This window comes from Prosopis cineraria, unplaced genomic scaffold, assembly GCF_029017545.1.
Source record: "Prosopis cineraria cultivar Desert tree isolate PC_DT_omini unplaced genomic scaffold, ASM2901754v1 PC8, whole genome shotgun sequence".
Classification (NCBI taxonomy): domain Eukaryota; kingdom Viridiplantae; phylum Streptophyta; class Magnoliopsida; order Fabales; family Fabaceae; genus Prosopis; species Prosopis cineraria.
Genome location: NW_026555339.1, coordinates 10,245,114 through 10,267,311, shown reverse-complemented (window position 1 = coordinate 10,267,311; position 22,198 = coordinate 10,245,114). Strand labels below are relative to the sequence as shown.

Here is a 22,198-nt window from a genome sequence, read left to right as displayed (position 1 = left end):
AATTCAAAGTGATTATCTTTTGTTTGAACAATTTAGATAATAGTAGGTATTTTTAACACATGTGGGGGATTGTTGTAGTTATTGTGTGTGTGTGTGTGTGTGTGTGAAAAGAAGAAGTCCTATATTGCCCACATGAAGAGAGCTTCTAGTGTATAAATATTAAGGAATGAAATGGGCTACTAAAATGGACTTGGAGGAGAAGTAGGCTCGTGTGCACGAAACAAACCAACTTAGGATAATCGCAGTTGAAAACAACTAATTCACCCCCTGTGCATGAGTTAAACAGGCATTGGGTTCTTTTTACTAGATTATTTTTGTAAAAAATAAATAATTATTTATTTAAATTAGCTTACCAGAAAACTTATTTTTTGACTGATTGAAATTTGAATGTGAACCTTAATCATTCCTAGGCTTTAAGCAAATTGTTAAATGAATTTTATTAATCAGATTTCAATACCGTTTTATGCCCCTAATGACTCAGTGCTTAATGGAAATAATATACTTGTAACCGAGGTTTAATAGTAGATTAATCCGGTGATTAGTATTCCAACATTCTCCAGGATTTTGACTTATATATAGGCATGTCTACAGACAGAACCACTTTGCTAAGCTCTTGAGCTTTTGAGCTAGTTCTTTTTTCCCCTGCCTTGTATGTACTGTGTTCATCTGTTTGAGTTACTTTCCTACTAGTATATGTTGTTATGTTGCCTTGCTTGTTTGCAGGAAGAGCTTATTTAATCCTAGAAAACTGTCTATCTACCATACCAATATGCAGGAATAGTTTTTAAGGACAATGTCTTTCGGTACGACTCAAGCTTTAGTTTCCTACCTACCACCAACACAACTCAGTGCAAAGAACTTGTCCTTTGGGTTCTACTTATATATATATATATAGATTGTCCTTTGGGTTCCACTTCCTCCCACTTAATCTTGTCCTTCTCTCTTGGAACTCTTCGAGAAATCTACATTAATTCAAGCTCCACAACATCACTACATTAGAGAGGCAGTATATGCCGACAAGCACATTGTAACAATGGAACCAGAAGCAAGTATGGTAGGCCCATTTTCTTTATTATATTAAGAAGAATACTGAAACAAAAGTTTCCCCATCCACTTGTACCTGAGAATGGATTAATATAAATAGACGAATTAGAGTTGCCATTCTCGCACATCGATCATTGTACTTGTCAAGGTGAAGAAAAATGATAGGCTTGACTATGTTTCATCACCTTCTTCTTTCTTCGCTTCTGGTTTGCAGCTTCTTGCAGTTGCAGCGACCTGCACATGCCATTAAAAAGGCAAGCCAGCATTTGTTCTGGTTAATAATCTTTTATCATCGTCGATCAATCGATAGCTTTAAATGACTTATCCAATGTTTTCGTTTTCCTTTGTCTTTTGCATAGTCTTACGTTGTATACTTAGGATCACATTCTCATGGTCCGAGACCTTCCTCTGCTGATATGGACATCGCCACAAGTTCACATTATGATTTGCTTGCCTCAGTCTTAGGAAGGTACGCACTTCCCATTAATTTCTAGTCAATCGATTTACATGCTTTGGGCAGCAAGATCTGTACCTGACAAGAATAAGATTTTTGACAGTCATGAGAGGGCCAAAGAAGCCATGTTTTACTCTTACAACAAACACATCAATGGCTTTGCTGCATTACTTGAAGAAGAAGAAGCAGCTGAGATCAAAAGTGAGACCCTCACTTCAACTGGCTAGATCCTAAACCCTCTAATAATAAACATATTCAACTGTAAGATTTAGAGAAGCATACCTGTTTGTCGCACCGGTTATGATCTCTATGCGGAGTTACACGAACTCTATCTTTGTTTTACAGCAGAAGAGAGAACGAGTGGAAAGTTTATGTTCTGAGAGTATGCCGAATGTTGTCCGGTTTCATGCACTCATGTGCACAAAGCTCCCACTCACGTGGGACAGTTTTTATCATGCGTGCAAGAGTGCGGTGACTATTCCTCTCATAACTTTAAATCCTTAGGGGGAATTTTACACTCAATAACCCAGTTATATTGTACCAAATGACCCAAATTTTTTTCCATATTCTGATAAAGCCCTTTAATTTAAAGAGCTTATACGCATATGGGAACCCAACCTCAACAGTGGTGGAGGAACAAGAGCCGCACTGTTTGTTTTATTGTTGTGAAGTTCCAATACTTGGTTTATTGTTTTTTCACCAAACAATATCCTTATTTAACTACATTGCATCAGACGAGGGTATATATTTTAGTATCTCACCTTTCAAAATTTTGTGATAAATTAAAAGCAAAGGAAGTATATTGGTAATAATTGACATAAAATGGTTGCAAAATTGATGCAGAAAATCCAAAAGTGGTGTCAGTGTTCTTGAGCCAATCGCATAAGCTGCACACAACCAGATCATGGGCTTTTCTGGGACAAGAAAGAAATGGACGAGTCATAGCTGACTCAGCTTGGGTCAAAGGAAGATTTGGTCAAAATGTGATTATCGGCAGTCTTGATACTGGTAATTGTATTATCATTTTGGAATGTCATGTTGTGTGTGTTCGTGAAGATAAAAGCAATATCACATCTATAAATTAAAAAATAAATTATGATAATATAAAATTTGGAATATATTTAATTCAATGGCTTGAACTATTTTGACGATTCTAAAAAAATTTACATACTTTATATAAAGATTCTAACAATCTGCACGTGCGTGTTTATTATTGTTATTATTATTATTATTCATTGTGTGGTTTTATTGGATAGGTGTTTGGCCGGAGTCTAGAAGCTTCCGAGATGATGGGTACGGTCCCATTCCAAAGAAGTGGCGTGGAGGATCAAAATGCGAGCTCTACAGTTTGTCTGGCCGTTCTAACATGACTCTTTGTAACAGGTTTGATCAAAATGCAGTTAAATACATGTTCATAATTTCTTGTTTTAAATAATAAAAAAAATTAATCTTTTAATTCTTTAACTTTTAATTTACTTGTAATCTAATTTTTTAATTATGACTTGTTGTGATTCAATCTCTCAACTATGACTTGCTGTAATTTGGTCACTTAACTTTTGGCTCACTTATAATTCGATCTTTATTTTTCAAATTTTTTAAAAAATTATCTTTATCAAATAAAATAGATAAAAAAATACTCATCTCTTATTCTAAAATACTTTCCTCTTACTCTTTGAGGTAGGACTAAACTAACATAAAAAAAAACAGAGAGCTAACAAAATTTGAAAAATTGAGTTATAAACGAGTCAAAAGTTAATGGACTAAATTGCATTGAGTTATAATTGAGAGATGGAGTTACAAGTGAGTTAAAAGTTGAAAGATTAAAAGATTAATTTTTTCTATAATAAAATTGTTAAAACAATAAATTTTGAAGGATAGGAGGAAGGATCATTTGTATCTTTTGATCATTATTTGGTAAAACAGGAAGCTCATTGGAGCCAAAACCTTTTATAAAGCCTATGAGATAAAACATGGAAGCCTGGGCCCATCAAATGGTATCAGTGCTCGTGACTTTGAGGGGCATGGGACCCACACACTGTCAACAGCCGGCGGCAACTTTGTTCGGAACGTAAGTGTTCTCAACAACGGGAATGGCACTGCGAAAGGCGGATCTCCGAGAGCTCGTCTTGCAGTGTACAAAGTCTGCTGGGGCCGTGATAATTCTGAAGACTGCACTGATGAAGACTTGATTTCTGCTTTGGATCATGCCATTGATGATGGTGTCGATGTGCTCTCTATTTCCATCGGCCGAAGTGCCGTCCCAGATATTAATGACATGTTGACAAATGGGATCTCCATTGGGTCCTTTCATGCAGTTTCTAGAGGCATAATAGTGGTTGCCTCTGCTGGTAATGATGGTCCTGAACTTCAAACTGTATCGAATGTAGCACCTTGGATCTTCACTGTTGCTTCCGGCTCCATAGACAGGGGCTTCACTGATAATATTACTCTCGGTAATGGCCAACGCATAAAGGTATATATGGCTTGTTCTTTCAAGTTTCAACAATATTAACCTCATTATTACTGATATGGCTTAAAATTAAGTATTAGTTTGTTTCTCTAACTTAAACTACGTCAATTCTAACTAACAAAAACATGGACAATCAGGGGACAAGTCTTGCCACAAACTCGACATCTCAGAAGTTCATTCCCGTGGTCATTGGTGGCAATGTCAAGCTTCCTAATGCGACATTTCAAGACGCGTGAGAATGAATGAAATATATAATTTCTCGATTCTTCATGCTTTAATTAATTAGCTATCAGTATATGATGGATACAATATAATATACATTATATTTTGGTTCCTGTTGTAGTCAACTTTGCAGACCAGGAACCCTTGATCCTACAAAGGTAAGGGGTCGCATATTGGTGTGCCAAAGAGGAAGGAGCTTAAGACCTATGGACAAGGGTGCAGAAGCAAAGCGTGTAGGCGCATTGAAAATGATTCTGCGCAACGATGAGCAATTTAATACAGCTACAGCTGATGCTCATGTAATCGATACTTCCAATGTTCCTACTAAAAAACCTCCGCCGCCCCCAACTCATCATTCCCATGGTAATGATTTGTCGGACTATCTCGACAACAACAAGTAAGTTATTACATATGCTAATCCCTTTAATTTGAAGTTGCTTGGAAAAATATTTAATTTCCAATCACAGGGCTCCATTTATTCATATATATATATATATATATTGGTGCAGGAACCCGCTTGCATTCTTGGACAACGCAAAAACAATTATCCCAAAAAGGCCAGCTCCAAAAGTTTCAACATTCTCATCCAGGGGACCCAACATGATTCTACCCTCAATCCTCAAGGTTATACATATATATATCTATATCCATATGGTTAGGTTGTACAAATATGAGAGGCTTTAAAAAAATTTAGAAAATCTCACATCAGATAAAGTGAGACTTAATAACTACTTTTTTTAGTTCTATGTATAAGTCATCTCTAACATTTTTATTGAAACCAAAAAAAATCTTAAATCTCATTTACTTTGTATAAAATTCAACAAGTTTTTAACTTTATTTCTATTAAATATATATATATATATTAAAAATAAAATATTTTAACATTTAATAACCTTCCCCACATTTAATAGGGGTAAAAGGGTAAAGATAACACAATAATCATTGAGGTATTCTATATAAATAAAACCAAAACAAATATTCTTTCTATTATATAAATAAGACAAGAGGAGTAATATATAATTAATGAAAACCATGGACCCATAAACTTAAGCATTAAAATTTTGAATTAAGATATGGTGTTATTTTACTAATTTTGCTCGTTTTTCCTTTCTTCCATTTTAGTCACTCCCCATTCTTAACACGCATTCAATCAAGGACATGGCTCATGATTCTTTTGTTTTCCTGTGGTAACTGTTTTTTTTTTTTTTCTTATGGTTATTTTCAGCCTGATGTAACTGCACCAGGTCAGGATATAATTGCTGCTTATTCCTCTGCTGCAAGTCCCACCAACCTAGATTCGGATGTAGGACGTCACTTTGACTATAACATTCTATCTGGAACTTCCATGGCATGTCCTCATGTTACTGGCATTGTTGGTCTTCTTAAAACTCGCCATCCTAGTTGGAGTCCTGCAATGATCAAGTCAGCCATCATGACCACCGGTATTATGACATGCATTAGTCTGTTATCATGTTTACAGTTTGCTCTCTCTCTCTCTCTCTCTCTCTCTCTCAAACAGGTATTCAAAACTATGTCGTTTCAGCAAACATGCTGGATAACACCAATGCGCAGATTCGGGACGAGCAAGATGATGAAGTAGCAACTCCATTTCATTATGGTACAGGATTCGTCAAACCCAACCAAGCAATAGACCCAGGTCTTGTTTATGATCTCAAGGTTTCTGATTACCTCAATTTGTTATGTGCCTCTGCTTATGAGGAAAGATTAGTGGAAGCCATTAACTATAACAGGCCATACAAATGTCCGAGGTCTTACAGACTAGAAGATTTCAACTACCCTTCCATCACATTACCTTTTCTGGGTGTGAAACCTGTAAATGTTACTCGCACTGTAACAAATGTTGGACCTCCAAGCACGTATACTGTAAATGTCACAGCCCCGACAGGAGTTAAGGTTGCTGTTCTTCCGACAACTTTGACGTTTCAGAGGACAAACCAGAAGAAGAGCTATCTGGTGATTTTGCAGGTAACAAGTTCAGCCAAAACTTCAGATCAGCCTTCATTTGGGGAGCTGGCATGGACAGATGGCAAGCACAAAGTGAGAAGTCCAATAGTAATTCCGCAATATGAGAAAATGGCTATGTAGATTAATTTCAATGTTAGGTTGCGCCAACCCAGTGTGTGTGAAATGATAATAAAGTGGGACATAGTGTTTTTAATTAGTATATGCTCAGATGTGAGGATGTAGTACTAATCTTCTTTGGCCCAAAAAAAAAAGATCTAGTATTGATCTTTCGTCATATCATAATAACAAAGTGATGGGTCTACTCATCTGTAGGTCCTCTCGCAACTTTCTCAACTTCAATTTTGTTGCTTTTGTATTAAAAAGTGGTTTCAGATAATCCAAGAAATTGGCACATGCAGTGCCGGATGATAGAAACTAAGTGCCGCTCCCAAAGAACGCTTCACAAGAGAGTCAGCCTCAATATTCATGGCTCAATTAGTAATGCATAGACTCACTTCCCAGCTCTAGCTAAGCAGTTCATGAATCTCTATGATAAGTCCACAATACATATGGACATCCATGTTCCCTCCTTTTATCAGGTTCACAACTTCTGTGGCATTACTATGCAGAATTAGGGAGCGGCATCCATTATCCCATGCAATCTTCAGACTTGTTAAACATGCCCATAGTTTTGCAAAAAAGGCATCGCCTTCTTGTAACCTAAGCATAAAAGCTCTCAATGGGCTGCCATTATGGTCCTTCAAGACTCCGCTACAACCTGCTGGATTTGATCACTATGAAAATGCACCATCCACAAAAAGTTGCAATCTGTTCGGGTTATACCTACTAGTCAGGATATCAGGTCTGTTCCTACCTGGTTTCATCTCTCGAAGATCTTGCTGGTCTTGCGTCATCCACTTTAAGATGGCCTTCGCATGATTTGTGATCGAAGCATTTGACTCAGTAGTATTCTGAAAAATACAATCATTTCTACGCTTCCATAGAAGCCAGCACACTATCGAGAACCAGCTCGTCCAATAATCATTTACCATGCCAACATTTATGAAAATATTCATTCAGCGCCAATCCCAAAGTTGAGCGTTGAAGAATTGATCTACAAAATCTGGTTTAACAAAAGCTTTCCACAAATCTTGGACTTCCAAGCAAATGCTGAAGGACATGAAGAATATCCTCACCCGCATCCTTACGCCACGTGCAACTCGCATCATTACTTAAGTGCTTCTAAACATGAAGTTTATTGGTTAACAACCTGTCATGTAGTACCATCCACATAAAAGATTTGCATCTATGGGGAATCCTCATTTTCCAAAATTTACTCCATAGTGGGTTCAACGTTCCCTCCTTCCTAAGATAAGCATATGTAGATTTCACAAAAAAATAAAATATGGCCGTGCTTTTCATATTCATTGAAAAAATTTGTTGCTTTTGTAGATCAAAGATGGATGCACAAGCAAGCATCACACCTTCATTCGACATTTTTTCCATAATAAATTAAAAATTACAAAAGTGATTATTAACTAGTATATAATAAAGAAGAACTCATGTGCTCGAGTCATAAAATTTTCAGTTAATATACAGTGTTATTTCCCCAACTTTTCAGCCATTCCTTCTCTCCCACCATTTGAGTCTCGAAAATGAGGATGGAATACTTTTGATATATTCATTAAATGTGACTGCATATATATACAAAGAATGAGTTAAGCTATTCATTATTCGTATAGTTTTCTATAAATTTTATTATAGAGAGAAAAAATTTGTAAACTTGATTCATAAAATTTTGAGTTAATATATCAAAAATGGACTGGCCTCACAGATATTTCGAGAATACCTTTGATATATTTATTAAATTCGACTACATAAATACACACACAGAGAATGAGTTACGCTATTCATTATTTGTATTGTTTTTCATAAATTTTATTATACTACTTTCTATAATATTTATAATGAACTTTTAATTGAATCAACCATGTTAAAAAATTTGATGTGAATTATATTAGTTAATTAAGAGTAGTTTTAATTTCTTCAAAAATTACTGTAACATTCGTAAACTACAATTAATTAAAAGTCTTCACTTCTACATTTTTACCTTAAAGTTAAATGGATCGTTCAAATGAATTAATTAGATATGTGAGATCTTTTGAAAATAATTCATAATTACTTTACTCACTAGATTTTATAAAGTATCTAATGTTAAGGATCAAATAAAATTTCTAAAAAATATCTTAAGGAAGGGAGTATGTATTGATATATATATTGATAATAATATAAAAATTAATATAATTCATTTTACAAGAATTTGTGTAATATTAATTGATTTATTTTAAAAATGCCATTATCAATTTTCAATGAGAGGATAGAGACAGAGAATATATGTTTTTTAAAATTTATGGTATTTATTATAGGTAAAAATAGAAATCAAAATAATTTCTAGATAATTTTAATGATACAACTTAAGGAATATTAGAATAGTTTAATATATACACGCACACAAATCACGAAGGAAAGCACATTTCATATCCCATACATGTGATGCTTGCAAGGAAATGTACATGCCAAACATTATTTTGCTGATGGAGTCCATTTTTCTAGCCAGATGCCAAACTTGATCAGAGTCTTACATTAGATGATCTTTACAAAATTATTTTTTAAAATTAAAAAAAAAGGAAAAAGAAGCGTTCTTGGGGTTCTGTGATTCTCATGATTGATGGGCTCGAAATCCTTCTCTTGGTTTCATAAAGAGACTGCTTTTCCAAAAAATTCGCAGTTTCGTGGTTGGGCATATTCGTTTTAAAAGAATGTAAAATAGAAGTAAAATATAAAATCAATGAGATAATGTTTGATTTAAAATCTCATATTTAAAATTCATGTATTTAAAATCATTTGTCTAGATAGTGGGAAAAAAATTAAAGGTAAACAAGAGACAAGTTATGATTCAAAGCAAAAACAAAATTTTGAAAGTGACAAGCTTATCTTTATTCTTCAATTGGTGAGATACTAAGATGCAAGAATGAGAGATGAGAGGAGTGATGAAAATAACAAAGATACTGATAGTAAAAATATGAAGAAAAAAATGATAGAGTTGAAATAGTTAAAATTTCAAATAATTAAAATCTACAAGAAAGTTAAAATTATAAAGAAATTATAATAAAACATGAATTTGAATTTAGGTCAAATCTAAATCTAAGACTTTTATCTATTTAAACGGAGGATTTGAACCAAATCCTCATGCATCTAATGATATATAGACTATTTTACTTTTTTTAATTACTATAAAATATTGCTTGTAAGTGAATTGGGGAAGGGCATTATAGTACAAGGAGCTCATTTGGTTTTATCTCCTAGCACTTCCTACTTAAGTGTGACAAACAAAAGGACGTATATGCTGTCGGTCTCATTTATATGATATACACTGGTATATTTATACACATTCCGATTATCGCCTTCACTTTTTCTTTCAGTACTATATGCAATAAATTATTCAGGAGCAGATGATCAATCTCCACTCCATAATTCCTAACATGATACAATCAGCCTCTACTTACTGTATTAAATAATTTGATGATTGATTATTTTATTATCATTACTATAAGACGTGGAATCTGGCTAACTTTTAGGTTGTTATCCAAATGATGAATGGTCTTGTGTGTTGTTTATTATTATTTTTTGGAATAACACTTGAGCCCCATTGGGATAATTTTATTCTAAGAAAGTCCCCACAAATTTTAAAATGTGGAAGTCTCCTAGGTCTTTAACTGGTATTTTCATATAATGGAATTTGTTGCTGATTTTAAAATTGAAAAAATGAGTTGCAAATTTAACAAGACAAAAATGCAAATTTGGGAGACCAAGTTGCAAATTCTTCGAAATGTCTAAATAATGGTATGTTACCTTTCAAATTTAACCATTAAGCTTTGTGTTCCCTACTGAAAATTGGGAAAGCAAGTTACAAATTTAAGATGACCAAATTGAAAATTTGGGAGCCAAGATAAAGTTGCAAATTTCTAGAAGTGTTTAAATAATGACTTGTTTCTTTTCAAAGTTAATCATTAAGATTTCTATTCTCTATTAAAATTGAAAAAATCAATTGCAAATTCAACAAGATAAAATTATAAATTTGGGAGACAAAATTGCAAAATATCAAAATAAAAAAATGTGAGAGACAAATTTGTAATTTCATCATTTTGAATTTGTAACTCTTTTTTCCCAATTTAATAAGGAACACAAATATTAATGATTAAATTTAAAAAGTAATATGTCATATTATTTAAACACTTTCAAGAATTTGCAACTTTATCTCCCAAATTTATAATTTTATCTTCTTGCATTTGCAACTCATTTTCTTTATTTTAAAATTAAAAATAGATTGAACTATATAAAAATACCAAATAAGGACCTAAAGGACTTACTTTACATTTATAAATTTAATTTATTTGGACTTTACTTTAACAAATTAATGATCCCATTGGAACTGAAGTATCGTTCTTGTTTTTCTGTGCAATACCTAGTATTTAGGTCTACTCCATGTCGACTTGAGAAGACTTTAATGAGGGTCAACATTAATTCAAAATGAGCCAAAAATAAAACTCTTTCAATGAAAGCTCTACCACCATTATTTTTGCACATCTCCAAAGCTTGAATTCGATATCTTTAATTAAGCTGGTACAACTCTCTAACTAAGAAATGTTAAGTGGTAGATTCTACTGTAGTGCGTTCTAAAGTGTAAAGCTGTCCCAAAGAGGAAAATAAAAAACTAGATATGGCCGTCTTTATCTCAAAAGGGGGAGTAATTTATATGTAAATACAAGTGTTTTGTTCACCCAAAAAAAAAAATACGAGTGTTTTCTTCTTTCACCAACTGAACATATATTAATTTAAAAATAAAAAATTACGCAAATTTCCTAACTAAATGGACATTGTAGTCTAATACAATCTGCTTAAACTTGAGCTTTTTAGGATTGATTCTGATTTCTAGAAATAAATTAAGTTAATTTTTATTAGAAATAAATTAAGTTAATGTTTAGGGAGCTGAATTGTTCGTGAGCAGTGACATTTTGCGGATTTCAGGCAATGCATACAAAAATGCGTTTAGTTTTATACAATAATTAATTCATATTAGTGCGAAAGGTTACTCTCAATTTTCATAAAATAAGGTGAGCACAAGGAATTAAGTTTAGAAAATATATTAAGTCTTCGAGATAATACAAATTTATTTTAAACAAAGTACGTTAGCATAAATTAATTTTACTTGATAAATGCGTACTAAGCGCGTGATATATACATAAAATAAAATTCAAAATTGTTTACATCTAACTCTCCATGCAAAACTAAGGATAAATTACTATTAAATAATCGTTAAAATGAAATGTTAAATCCTATCAAAAAAAATTAAGTTTTAAAAATAATACAGTTTTTTCATATGTAAGATGTAAACGCTCGCAATTTATCGGTAAGAACGAGGTGAGCAGCTGTAAAACCCTCAACTAAGCATAAAGTTAATTCAATTTCTCATTAATCGTCACTCTTATTATCTGCCTTAGCTGCTTCGCACTAATCTTTATGACGTTATCCATAGTTCGTCATGGCAATTATTAGCATTATTCGGTTAAATTATTTTTTAGTTATGTGTTTTTATTAAACAAATTTAATTTAATTTTGGAGTAAAGCATGTTTCCTTCCTTAAGTGATAATTCTCTTCAAATTTTATTTTCCACCTTAATTTTTTCTAATTTTAATTTTTTCTTCTTAATATTTTTATAATTTATTTTCTTCTTTTAATTCCATTCTTTTTAAAAAAATAATTTCATACTTTGGCTTTATGTGGTATCAATGTAGAGTTAAAACTGTAGTGTCGGCCATAAAAATGTCATGCTTACGATACGATACTTGTTCTCTTCTTCGATTTTGTGTCCTATTTTAATAATTGGATAAGTTATGAATTTTGCTTGATTAAACAAATAATTGATGTCATTAGTGTTGGTCATATTCCATCAATATAAAATTACAAGAAAGAGGAGGAATAAAGTGATCTAGGTATAAAGAATTTTTCAAAAGCAAAGGTGAAGTATAATGAAAAGGTGTTATCTTTCAATTAATTAATTGAAAAGTTAAGGAATGATTGTTATGGGTCAGCTATTTGACTAGGAGTGTTTGATATGCTACACTTTCTTGTGATATAATTTTTCCCTTCTAGCCTATTATTAAAAAAATTAATTTTAATTATTAATTGACGTAAAAATTAAAAAAAAAAAAGAACTTTAAATATCATAGAAAATGACCCATAAAATTAAATACAAATAAGTAACTCATAAGAAAATTAATATTGATTAAGTCTATAAAATAATGTGATAATTTATAAGTCTTTCTCTAAAATTTATAAGTCCTCCTTCAAAAATTTATAACCAGTGTAGAAAAACATGTTCATTTATAAATAATAGATAAACTAGTTAAGTTGTAAATTTATCAAGAATGTGTAAATATTAAAAGTTATAAATTGTATGTGAAGATTTGTAAAACAAATATAATATTTTTTAATTATTTATTGATCTTGTTTCCAATAACTGTGATCCATTAATTACCCAATAGCCGGTTAAATTGATTAGTCAACATTGTATTTTAGGCTTTTATATGGGTAAGAAAAAACATTTGTATCCAAATATTCATATGGTACTTATGTGAACTTTTATGGGTCCTTTTCTATAATTTTTAAATCCTTTCCTTTAATTTTTTGGATCAACTAATGATCAAAGTTAACATTTATAATGATAGAGTATCCAATGCATTATTTTTAAATGTTGAAAGGAAAAATGACACTACATGTAAGTTTAGAATTTCGAATGCTCCTGAATAAATAATTAAAGAATAAAAATACCCTTTAACCCTCTTTAATTTATTATTTTGAGTGAAAGTAAGACGTTGAATACAAACTTTATTGGAAAAAAGTAACATTACCAAAACTTACCATGTGACGACCTTGGTTTAAAACTAAATGAGAAAATGACATTAAAGGACTAAAATATTAAATTGACAAAGAATCTTTTGTACATTATTAGTAAAAGAAAATTGATACTCTTATTTCATGATTTACAACCCTCAAAACCAAAAAAATAAAAAATTGCAAGTGAAATTTTCATAATTTGTAAGGAAAAAACTTGTCAAATATATCATTACTTGATAATCATTTTCCTTCATAAATTAATGAATCTTACTTTAAACTTCGTGTTCTGAAAGTTGCAAATAAGGGCATATATGAGTAGCAAATTATTAGAAATGATGATATATTTGACAAGTTGTTTTTAATAAATTAGTATCTATGCCTATTGGTTTAATTAGCAATACTAATACCAGATGATTTCAAAGAATGCATCACCTTTTTATGATTTTGATCAAAATGAGATAATATAAAATTTGAAGGACTCCTTTAGTTTACTTTCCACCTGGACATCCATACTCCATTCTAATCTGTTTGGCACAACTTCTGAAATTAAAGCAAGTTTGGTATGACTTTTTAAAAATAATTATTCATTATTTTAGAAGTGAAAAAGAGAAACATCGCTTTGAAATTTTGAGATCATCAATCAATATATCAACAGTAAAATATGTACAAAGTCACACTATTCTTACATAAGTTATGCATAATTCATGTTGTCCATCACTTCAAAGTTCAACCTATATGCAAAAAAGAGGTCCACAATCTATTAATTTTTTCTTAAAAAAAAAAAAAGAAGCATTACAAGTTAACAGTTAAAGTTACTAAAAAAGGCAATACTATAAGTAATTAAGCTCAAGAAGTCATTTTAAAAAGATAGATAATAATTTGTAATGTAAAATAGGAAAGAAGAGAGAGGAATAGAGAGAAGAGAAGGAGGAGGGAGAGAGGAAGAAGGAGGGAGAATGCTGAAATTCTCAAAAACTCTTATTTAATAATAATCAAAAGTTGAATACAAGTGAAAAACCTAATTTTATTTATATAGCTCTAAAAATAATAAAATAATAATAATTTAAATTCAAATTGTAAATCCTAAATCTAAATCTAATCTTAAAAATATTGATATCTAAGATGACAATAAAATAAAATAATAAATTCTAATTCTAATGAATAAATATCTTCATTTAAATATTCTTAATAGATAATCCTAATATCTTAGATAAATCCTAATTATCTTAATTAACCATTAGTCCAGATTCTATCATTTCTTTCCTACTTGAAGAACTCATCTTCGAACGAGTTAAAATTAAGGCACAAATTAGTCGGGGAGGGATGGGCAAGATAAAATTTCGTCCACGTGCATAGATATGAAAATCCTTTCCAACAAATGAGGTAGTGACAAATTGCATCATATGGAGGACAACATTAATTATTTGGAATCTCTAAAAAACCTTTCCAGCAGACAAGATACTATTAAAGCATATCACCAATGGTGTGGTTAATATGGGCTATTTATAAAGCCCTGGAAAATAATCAAATCATAATAAAATGATGGAATATGGGATAATTGTTAATTAAGATTTATCTAAGAGATTAGAACTATCCATTAGGGATATTTAAATGAGGATATTTATCCATTAAAATTAGAATTTATTAATTTATTTTATCATTATCTTCGATATTAGTATTTTTAAGATTAGATTTAGATTTAGGATTTAAAATTTAAATTTAAATTATTATTCAATTATTTTTAAAGCTCTATAATAGAGCTAGGTTTTTTATTTGCATTCAACTTTTGAGTATTATTAAATAAGAGTTTTCAAGAATTTCAGCCTCTCCCTTCTTCTTTCTCTCTCCCTCCTCCTTCTCTTCTCTTTATTCCCCTATCTTTTTTTCTGTTTTACATCAATTTAGTAGTAGAGCCTAGTTTTATTTTTTTGGTTGAGATTCATGAAGTAATCTAAACATTCCTTAAAGCCACATATCATATAAAATATTTAAAAGATAATTTTTAATCCATATATTCGTGATTTTATATGAGACATTACCATGAATGTCTATGTAGGGAGTGCCAAAATTATTATGGCACCCCACCTCTATATGTTAGGCATTCACAATATAACGAAGGCTACCAGAGGAAAATAATTAAAGAATAACAACAATACTGGTATGCATATGACCAATGATGTGATTATGAAGCAGATTGCAGGGTTGAATATGCATGATAGATTACAGAAGATGAAACTTTTTCTGCTAAATTTGAAAGGTGAATAGCTGAGGTCAAACGTCGCAATGCTAAATGCAACACTAAATTGAAGTATCAAATTCAAGAAGGTGCACGTTTAATTAAAAAAATAAAGAAGAGTTTTCAAAAAGAATTTGGAATCCCTAAATCAACAAAAATAAGCAATCAAGCAGGAAGAGGTTGAAACTCCTATCTTAAATTCAGAGGAGTCTATAGTAACCCTTATGGAGCCTAATCATGAGAGTGGTCTAGCCATTCTAGCATCTTCACTACTACGAGTTCCATCAAAAAGTCTAATAAAACCTCTTCTACTTCTTGTACAAGTAGCACCTTCTCAAGTTGTGATCAGCTAAAAACAACCTCATCTCGCTATAAATTCACCTCATTGATGAGTTGCCCCTACCAAGAATGTCCTAGCATTTAAGGATAAGCTTTAACAGTATCTTATATGTTGGAGAGGGTTCCCAGAATTTTCTTGTAATCAAGTATATATTCCAGATGATGCAATTCATCGCTAACTAACTCGTTAGAAGCGATTCCTAGATGCTCAACTATATAAAGTTGATTGCTCTTATCAGAGCTTACTTTTTAAATATCTCACCTGTTGAAAAGGATTTCCAGATTCAAGTACTTCACTGAAATTTATCTCACCCTTCCCTTTCCTTTTTATATTTGTGCATCAATTTTAACTCGTTCGGAGCCGAGTTCTTCAAGTAGGATAGAAATGGTATAATATAGAATAAAATATAATTAAGGTCTAATTTAGGATATTAGAGTTATCCATTAGGAATATTTGAATAAGGATTTTATCCATTAGAATCAGGATTGATTATTTATTTTATTATTATTTTTAATATCAGTATCTTTAAGATTATATTTGGATTTATGATTTGGGATTTAAATTTAAATTATTGTTATTTTATTATTTTTAAAGCTCTATAAATAAAATTATGCTTTTCATTTGTATTCAGCTTTGAATATTGAATAATAAGAATTCTTATTTTCTTAGCCTCAACTCTCTGTTTCTCTCTCCCTTCTCTTTTATCTTTCTCTCTCTTCCCCTCCTCCTCTTTCCCATTTTACATCAACTTGTCATATTGATGAATAATTCACATTTTGCATAGTATTTGGGATACTTTCATGATGATTTTGGGAGTTAAATGCATGTATTTAGTTAATTTAAATGATTAGAGTGATGAAACTTAATGAATTGGTTGTGAGAGCGAGAAGAAATTATTAGTTGGTGACCAAAATTTGTAAGAGGCTTCAAATTATTACAAACGTACGTGTTGACCATAGTTTAAATTTGTTTTCTAGTTGCCCCAAGATTTCATTTTTGTTTAATCTTTATTCCAAAGCGTGTCTTGCTCGAATTAAATAATTATGTAATGTTAAACGCTCAAAACAATATACCGTATTAATCACTTTATTACTTAATATGGTGTGTTCATTTGGGAAATTGTTGGTTTTAACATTTAGGCTATCACACATTTTCATATTTTATTGATTAATTAAAAATATAAGATCTATTATTAGAAATAGTTACTGTAGTTCCCTGCTCTTATGATTCTCCAATTGTAGTCAATTCATAAGGTCGTTTTGATCGAGTCAGCTGTATAGCCACACTTTGGAAAATAATCAAACGAACAGAAAGAAGTTGTTGTGTATCCTTTTATAGTGGCAAGGAATTAAAATTAAAGTTTCAAAATAATGAACTTATGGCAGTTATTTTCTGACAAAATTTTTTGCAAAATCAATTATACATAAATGTAAAAATTTTAATTGTAAATAAAGTATTTAAATTCTAAATCTAATTCTCAATTTGTAATTGGATTCTGTTTATAACTGTTTAAATCAATATTTGCACCTTACTTTTTAAAAATTTTTATTGAGGATCTAACTATTATAAATTCTCTATTTGGAGACTTTGTTGTCATTTTCCCAATTAAATACTTTTTAAGAAGGTTTTAAATCCGATATTATGAATAAAAAAAGTAAGTTTAAAACAAAAACAAAGGTTTTTCCTTAATTTGGGCTCAACTCAATTCAAAATCAGGTCATTTAAATCTCATATTCGAAAGTCATTGCTCCCCTTAGGCCATTAAGGCCATTGCCTAACGCCTCACATAATTATAAGCTCCACTTAAGTCATAGATATGTATTGAGTTTCACTTTGTAAAAGATAGAATAATTGTATAATTCAAAAATAAATTATAAAGAAAATATGACTTTATTTCTCTTTAAAAAATGTCTACGTGGAAACAATGAAACATATATAGAGCATGGATTTGATGAAAAGTATGTGATCGGTAAAGAAAAGATATTTTGACGAAAATTTGAGATATAAGGCCACTAATTTATTCGAAGAGTTTTTTTTCTATTAAGAGAAAAGAATGGTAGTATATGATGATTTGCATCCCAAAAATTTAAACCTAGATGATAATGAGTTGAAGATATATAATAAGAATGATAAAACTTTTAGTTTATCAAATTTGCCTCAGTTTATTTGGTCCTCAAGTTTAATTTTTATTAATTCTAGGATTCAAAACATAAATTGGACCTAAAATTAATTTGATATGTAAAGTAAATTGATAGCTTAGTATGTACATGCCAATAAATGAGAACAAGTCAGTTTTTACAAGTCATCTGATTTCCTTGTTTTTCCTTATACGATAACTTGTGAAAAATGCCCTCATTAATTTCCACACACCATAATAATTTACTTAATCATTCTTGATTATTCTAACTAAATAGGAGGTTAATTTTTAAGATGTTACAAGACTTGCTCAGGCTTGTAGCACAAAGTCAGGACTCCTATTGTAATTTTGAAATTTGTGAGAAAATGATCATTATGTAGATTTCTATATGTGTATGTTACCAAAAGCATATTTTGTGTTGTGATATTGTGCGAGGCAGTGTTAGTTAGTGTGTTTGTGTTCTAAAACAATCATGACCTGTGAATCAAGAGAGAATGCTCCACAATATTCTAGGATCTAGATTGTCCTAAACCCATGTGGACAAGAGTGGACAATGTTATATGTTGTCAATACAAGATTTATTATGTTCAGAATAATTGTTATCAATAAAACAAAAGGTGAAAAAAGGTTCCATGATTCCAAGAAAAGATCTCTATTCATAAACCAAAACTGTCATACACTACAAAAAAAAATAATTTTTGGTGGCAACTTTAGCTCGAAAGTCGCAGCTAAAAATTTTTAGCAGTAACTTTTTGCTGCCAAAAGATTGCCACCAAAAGTATTTCGCCACTAAAAGTTTACCTTTGTCGCTGTCAAAAATTATTAGCGACCAGACGTTTGATGATGACCTTTTAGCGATGAAAAGGCGCCGTCAAAAGTCATTTTTTAAAAAAAAAAGTAAAAGAGCTATATCATGTCACGTCCATTGAAACCTTATGCACATCACCTGCCACATGTGCACCTACGCATGCCACAGCATGTGACATGTTACCCTGCCATGTGTGCGCCATATCATGCTACGTCACATATTCATTGTGAAATATCTCCAAGCCAGGGTTTGAGCCCATGACTTCCACCTCCTAAGCATTAAGTCCTCCTTTTTTGTCAGTTAAACTAAAATGCACCCGCAATTATTATATATAAAAATTAAATATATATTATTTAACTACATACACATATATCAAATAATATATTGTTAGAAATATATACATATATATTTTACTTTATTTTCATTTATTAATATGAAAAAATAATTTATATGAGTGTATATATATATATTATATTTTTAATAAAAAATTATTTTTTAGAAAACATTATTTTTGTTAGGAAAATGAACTTAAAATGAAATAATTTTTAAATATTAAATAATTTTCTTATAAATATTTTAACCAATTTTTTAATTTTATTTTATTTTAAAATAAAAAATAATTAAGTATACAATTTATTTATAAGTATGTATTATACTTAGTTTATGTTAAATATATAGTTTTTACTTTTTTCCATATTTTTATCAAAAATTAATAAATAAATGATTAAAATTTATCTTTTTCTAAGTTAAATGCTTCCCCTTCTTTTATTAAAAAGAAATTTTATCTACAATTTTCAATTATTTTAAAAAGTATTTTAATGAAAAATTTATTTTAATCATATAAATTTTGTTAATAGTCATTTTGAACAATTATTCTTTATTATATTTGAGATAGAAAATGAGTTGACATATGATAAACTAAAAGTAGATGCTAAACAAATAAATCCAAATTAAAAATCTAAGTGAATATTTCATAATCAAAATAAAAAGAATCTTATCTTGACTCGATTTATATTAGTTTGGACTTCTATTAAAATTTCTTTGACAAAGTCAATTTCAAGATAATAGGAAATATTTTCTAATAACTTTACAATTTAAAATAAATACCCTTTAATAAATTTATACATCATTTCATCCATAATTCAAATATTAACATAAATTAAACAATCAAGTTTACAATTCTGATCCAATAATAATCCCAACAAATTTAACAATAGCAAATTAAACAATTGGAATAATTTGAAGAACAAAAACCGGATGAGAAAACACTATCACAGAATACCCCCATACTTAATGTTTATTTTTGTTAATACTTAATGGTTTTTAACGGTCAAGTAATAGTGCGACATATATTATAGCTAACTTTATTTAATGGTTAAATAATCATCAAATATGGAGCATCTTATTTAAATAATCCTATGATAATGAAAAGTAGAGCTCAGCAGATGGAGTAAACACCATGTATATACCAAGCCAAGTATCAAATGCACAATGTGTCAAGTAATTTGCAATGCCATTTGCTTCTTCCAATATCAATACAACTTTTAGCATTCCAATGCTATTTATGTATATGTAGGTAAATAGGAAAGTATTTATGTATAACTTAGCCTGATTATAATTTAAAGACATATTAAATAATTCATAAAAATATATAAAAAAAAGAATTCATTTATATTTTATATATAACTTAGCTTGATTATGTACACTAGCTTAATAAGATTATTATTAAAAAATAATCCATAATTTTTTTAAATGTCATTATTAAAATAAGATCATTATTAAAAGAATAGTTTAACAAAATCATTATTTTTAAAAGTGATCATTATTGATCTTATATATAATTTATTTCTAATTGTAAATGCCTTTAGTGGCAACAAATTTTGCCACTAAAGGTAATTATGTAAATTAATTTTTATAAAAATATTTTCTTAATTTTTTATGAAAATATTTTTGACGGTGACAATCTATTGCCACTAAAAGTAATATTACATAAATTATTTTTTATAAAAATACTTTTAGCAGTGACTTGGTAATTAAATAAATTATTTTTAATTATTTTAATTATTTTTTATGAAAATATTTCAATTAAAAATAATGACATAAATTATTTTTAATTTACTAATTAATTTTTATGAGAATACTTTTGATGACGATAGTTTATCGTCACTAAAAGTAATTGTATAAATTATTTTTTATGAAAATAATTTTGACAGTGACAAACTGTCACCATTAAAGATAATTACATAAATTATTTTTAATTTTTAATTATTTTTTAAAAAATATTTTGGTGGCAAGAAATTATTGTCGCTAAAGGTAATTACATAAATTTTTTTTATTTTTTAATTTCTTTTTATGCAAATACTTTTGGTGGTGACAAATTGTTGTTACTAAAAATAATTGCATAAATTATTTTTTTTTAATTATTCTTTATGAAAATAAAATAATTAAATTATTTTAATTTTTAATTATTTTTATAAAAATACTTTTGGCAGTAACGAACTTTCACCACTAAAAGTGATTTTTAATAATAGCAATTAAAAGTCACTATTAAAAGGGGGCCTTTGGCAATGACTTTTAGCAGTACTGCTAAAACTCTATTTTTAGTGGTGACTTTTTTTTATCATCGTTAAATTGACCACCAAAAATTATTTTTTTTATAAGTGATATTTGCTTATGCAAATCCAAAATTGCCAAAATGAGAGTTATTTTATATGAATTTTTTTTAACTGTGATATATTTTCTATATATACAACTGTCATATAAAGGGATGACTATATATAACAGGTTTGTATACGATTTATAGTTTATCACAGTGATATATAAGAAAAAATAATCATCATATATGATCTTTATTCTATGATAGTGAAGAAAGAAAATTACTTTTATTTGTACATATTTAATTAGGCACATCGGCACAAAAATTGTCTTTTGGAGTGCGTCTATTGGCCCTAAATCTATGGGCCCAAGAAGATTCAATTAGGCTTAGTGGGTTTATACGTGTTCTTGTGCTAGCTAGTGAGGCTTGGGCTAAGGATTTATTTTGTGGTGTTCAGTTTGAATTTATCCATAAGCCCATGGGCATTCAATTACATCAATAGAGCAAAAACCATTAATCATTTATTTGTAGGCTATCTGCCCCCAGAAGAATTAGTGGTAGGCTATAAATTATGAATTTATCCATAAGCCCATGGACTTTCAATTATAAGCTATAAATTCATTATGTCATAAGAGCAAAATTATACAGCAAATCAATATTTAAATTTTTATTAAAATAAATATTTATATTTAATAGCGATAATACTTTGAATAAAATTGCTTCTAAATAAAAAGAAACCTATGAGTAATTAAAAACTTCATAGGTCAAGGGCCACCCCAACATGATACCCAATTAAAAATGGTGCGAATAATAAATTACACACTATTAGTGTTTTGGACAATTAACTCCTTATTTTGCATGACATGTTTAATTTTTTTAATTTTTAAATATTAATTTTATTAATACTTTTAATTTATCATCTCAATGGCTTTCACATTTTTGAGATCAGACCTAGCATTTACGAAGCA

At 29.8% G+C, this 22,198-nt stretch overlaps 1 protein-coding gene across 1 annotated transcript; it reads left to right on the top strand.

The window, feature by feature from the left end:
- The first annotated feature begins 1,172 nt into the window (after positions 1–1,172).
- Positions 1,173–6,509, top strand: LOC129318795 (subtilisin-like protease Glyma18g48580). Its single transcript, XM_054963745.1, has 11 exons — positions 1,173–1,298; positions 1,404–1,513; positions 1,602–1,699; positions 2,342–2,506; positions 2,755–2,881; positions 3,422–3,971; positions 4,106–4,200; positions 4,312–4,587; positions 4,700–4,814; positions 5,416–5,632; positions 5,734–6,509. The coding sequence occupies exons 1-11, from the start codon at positions 1,203–1,205 to the stop codon at positions 6,294–6,296; spliced, it is 2,412 nt and encodes an 803-aa protein (XP_054819720.1). The 5' UTR covers positions 1,173–1,202; the 3' UTR covers positions 6,297–6,509.
- The last annotated feature ends 15,689 nt before the right edge of the window (positions 6,510–22,198 follow it).

Bases quoted from the DNA above. Each gene is read 5' to 3' on its own strand.
- LOC129318795 (XM_054963745.1), top strand. From the start codon at position 1,203: ATGATAGGCTTGACTATGTTTCATCACCTTCTTCTTTCTTCGCTTCTG. The intron at 1,299-1,403 runs GCAAGCCAGCAT...TCTTTTGCATAG, and splicing joins CTGCACATGCCATTAAAAAG to TCTTACGTTGTATACTTAGG. The intron at 4,201-4,311 runs GTGAGAATGAAT...TTCCTGTTGTAG, and splicing joins AATGCGACATTTCAAGACGC to TCAACTTTGCAGACCAGGAA.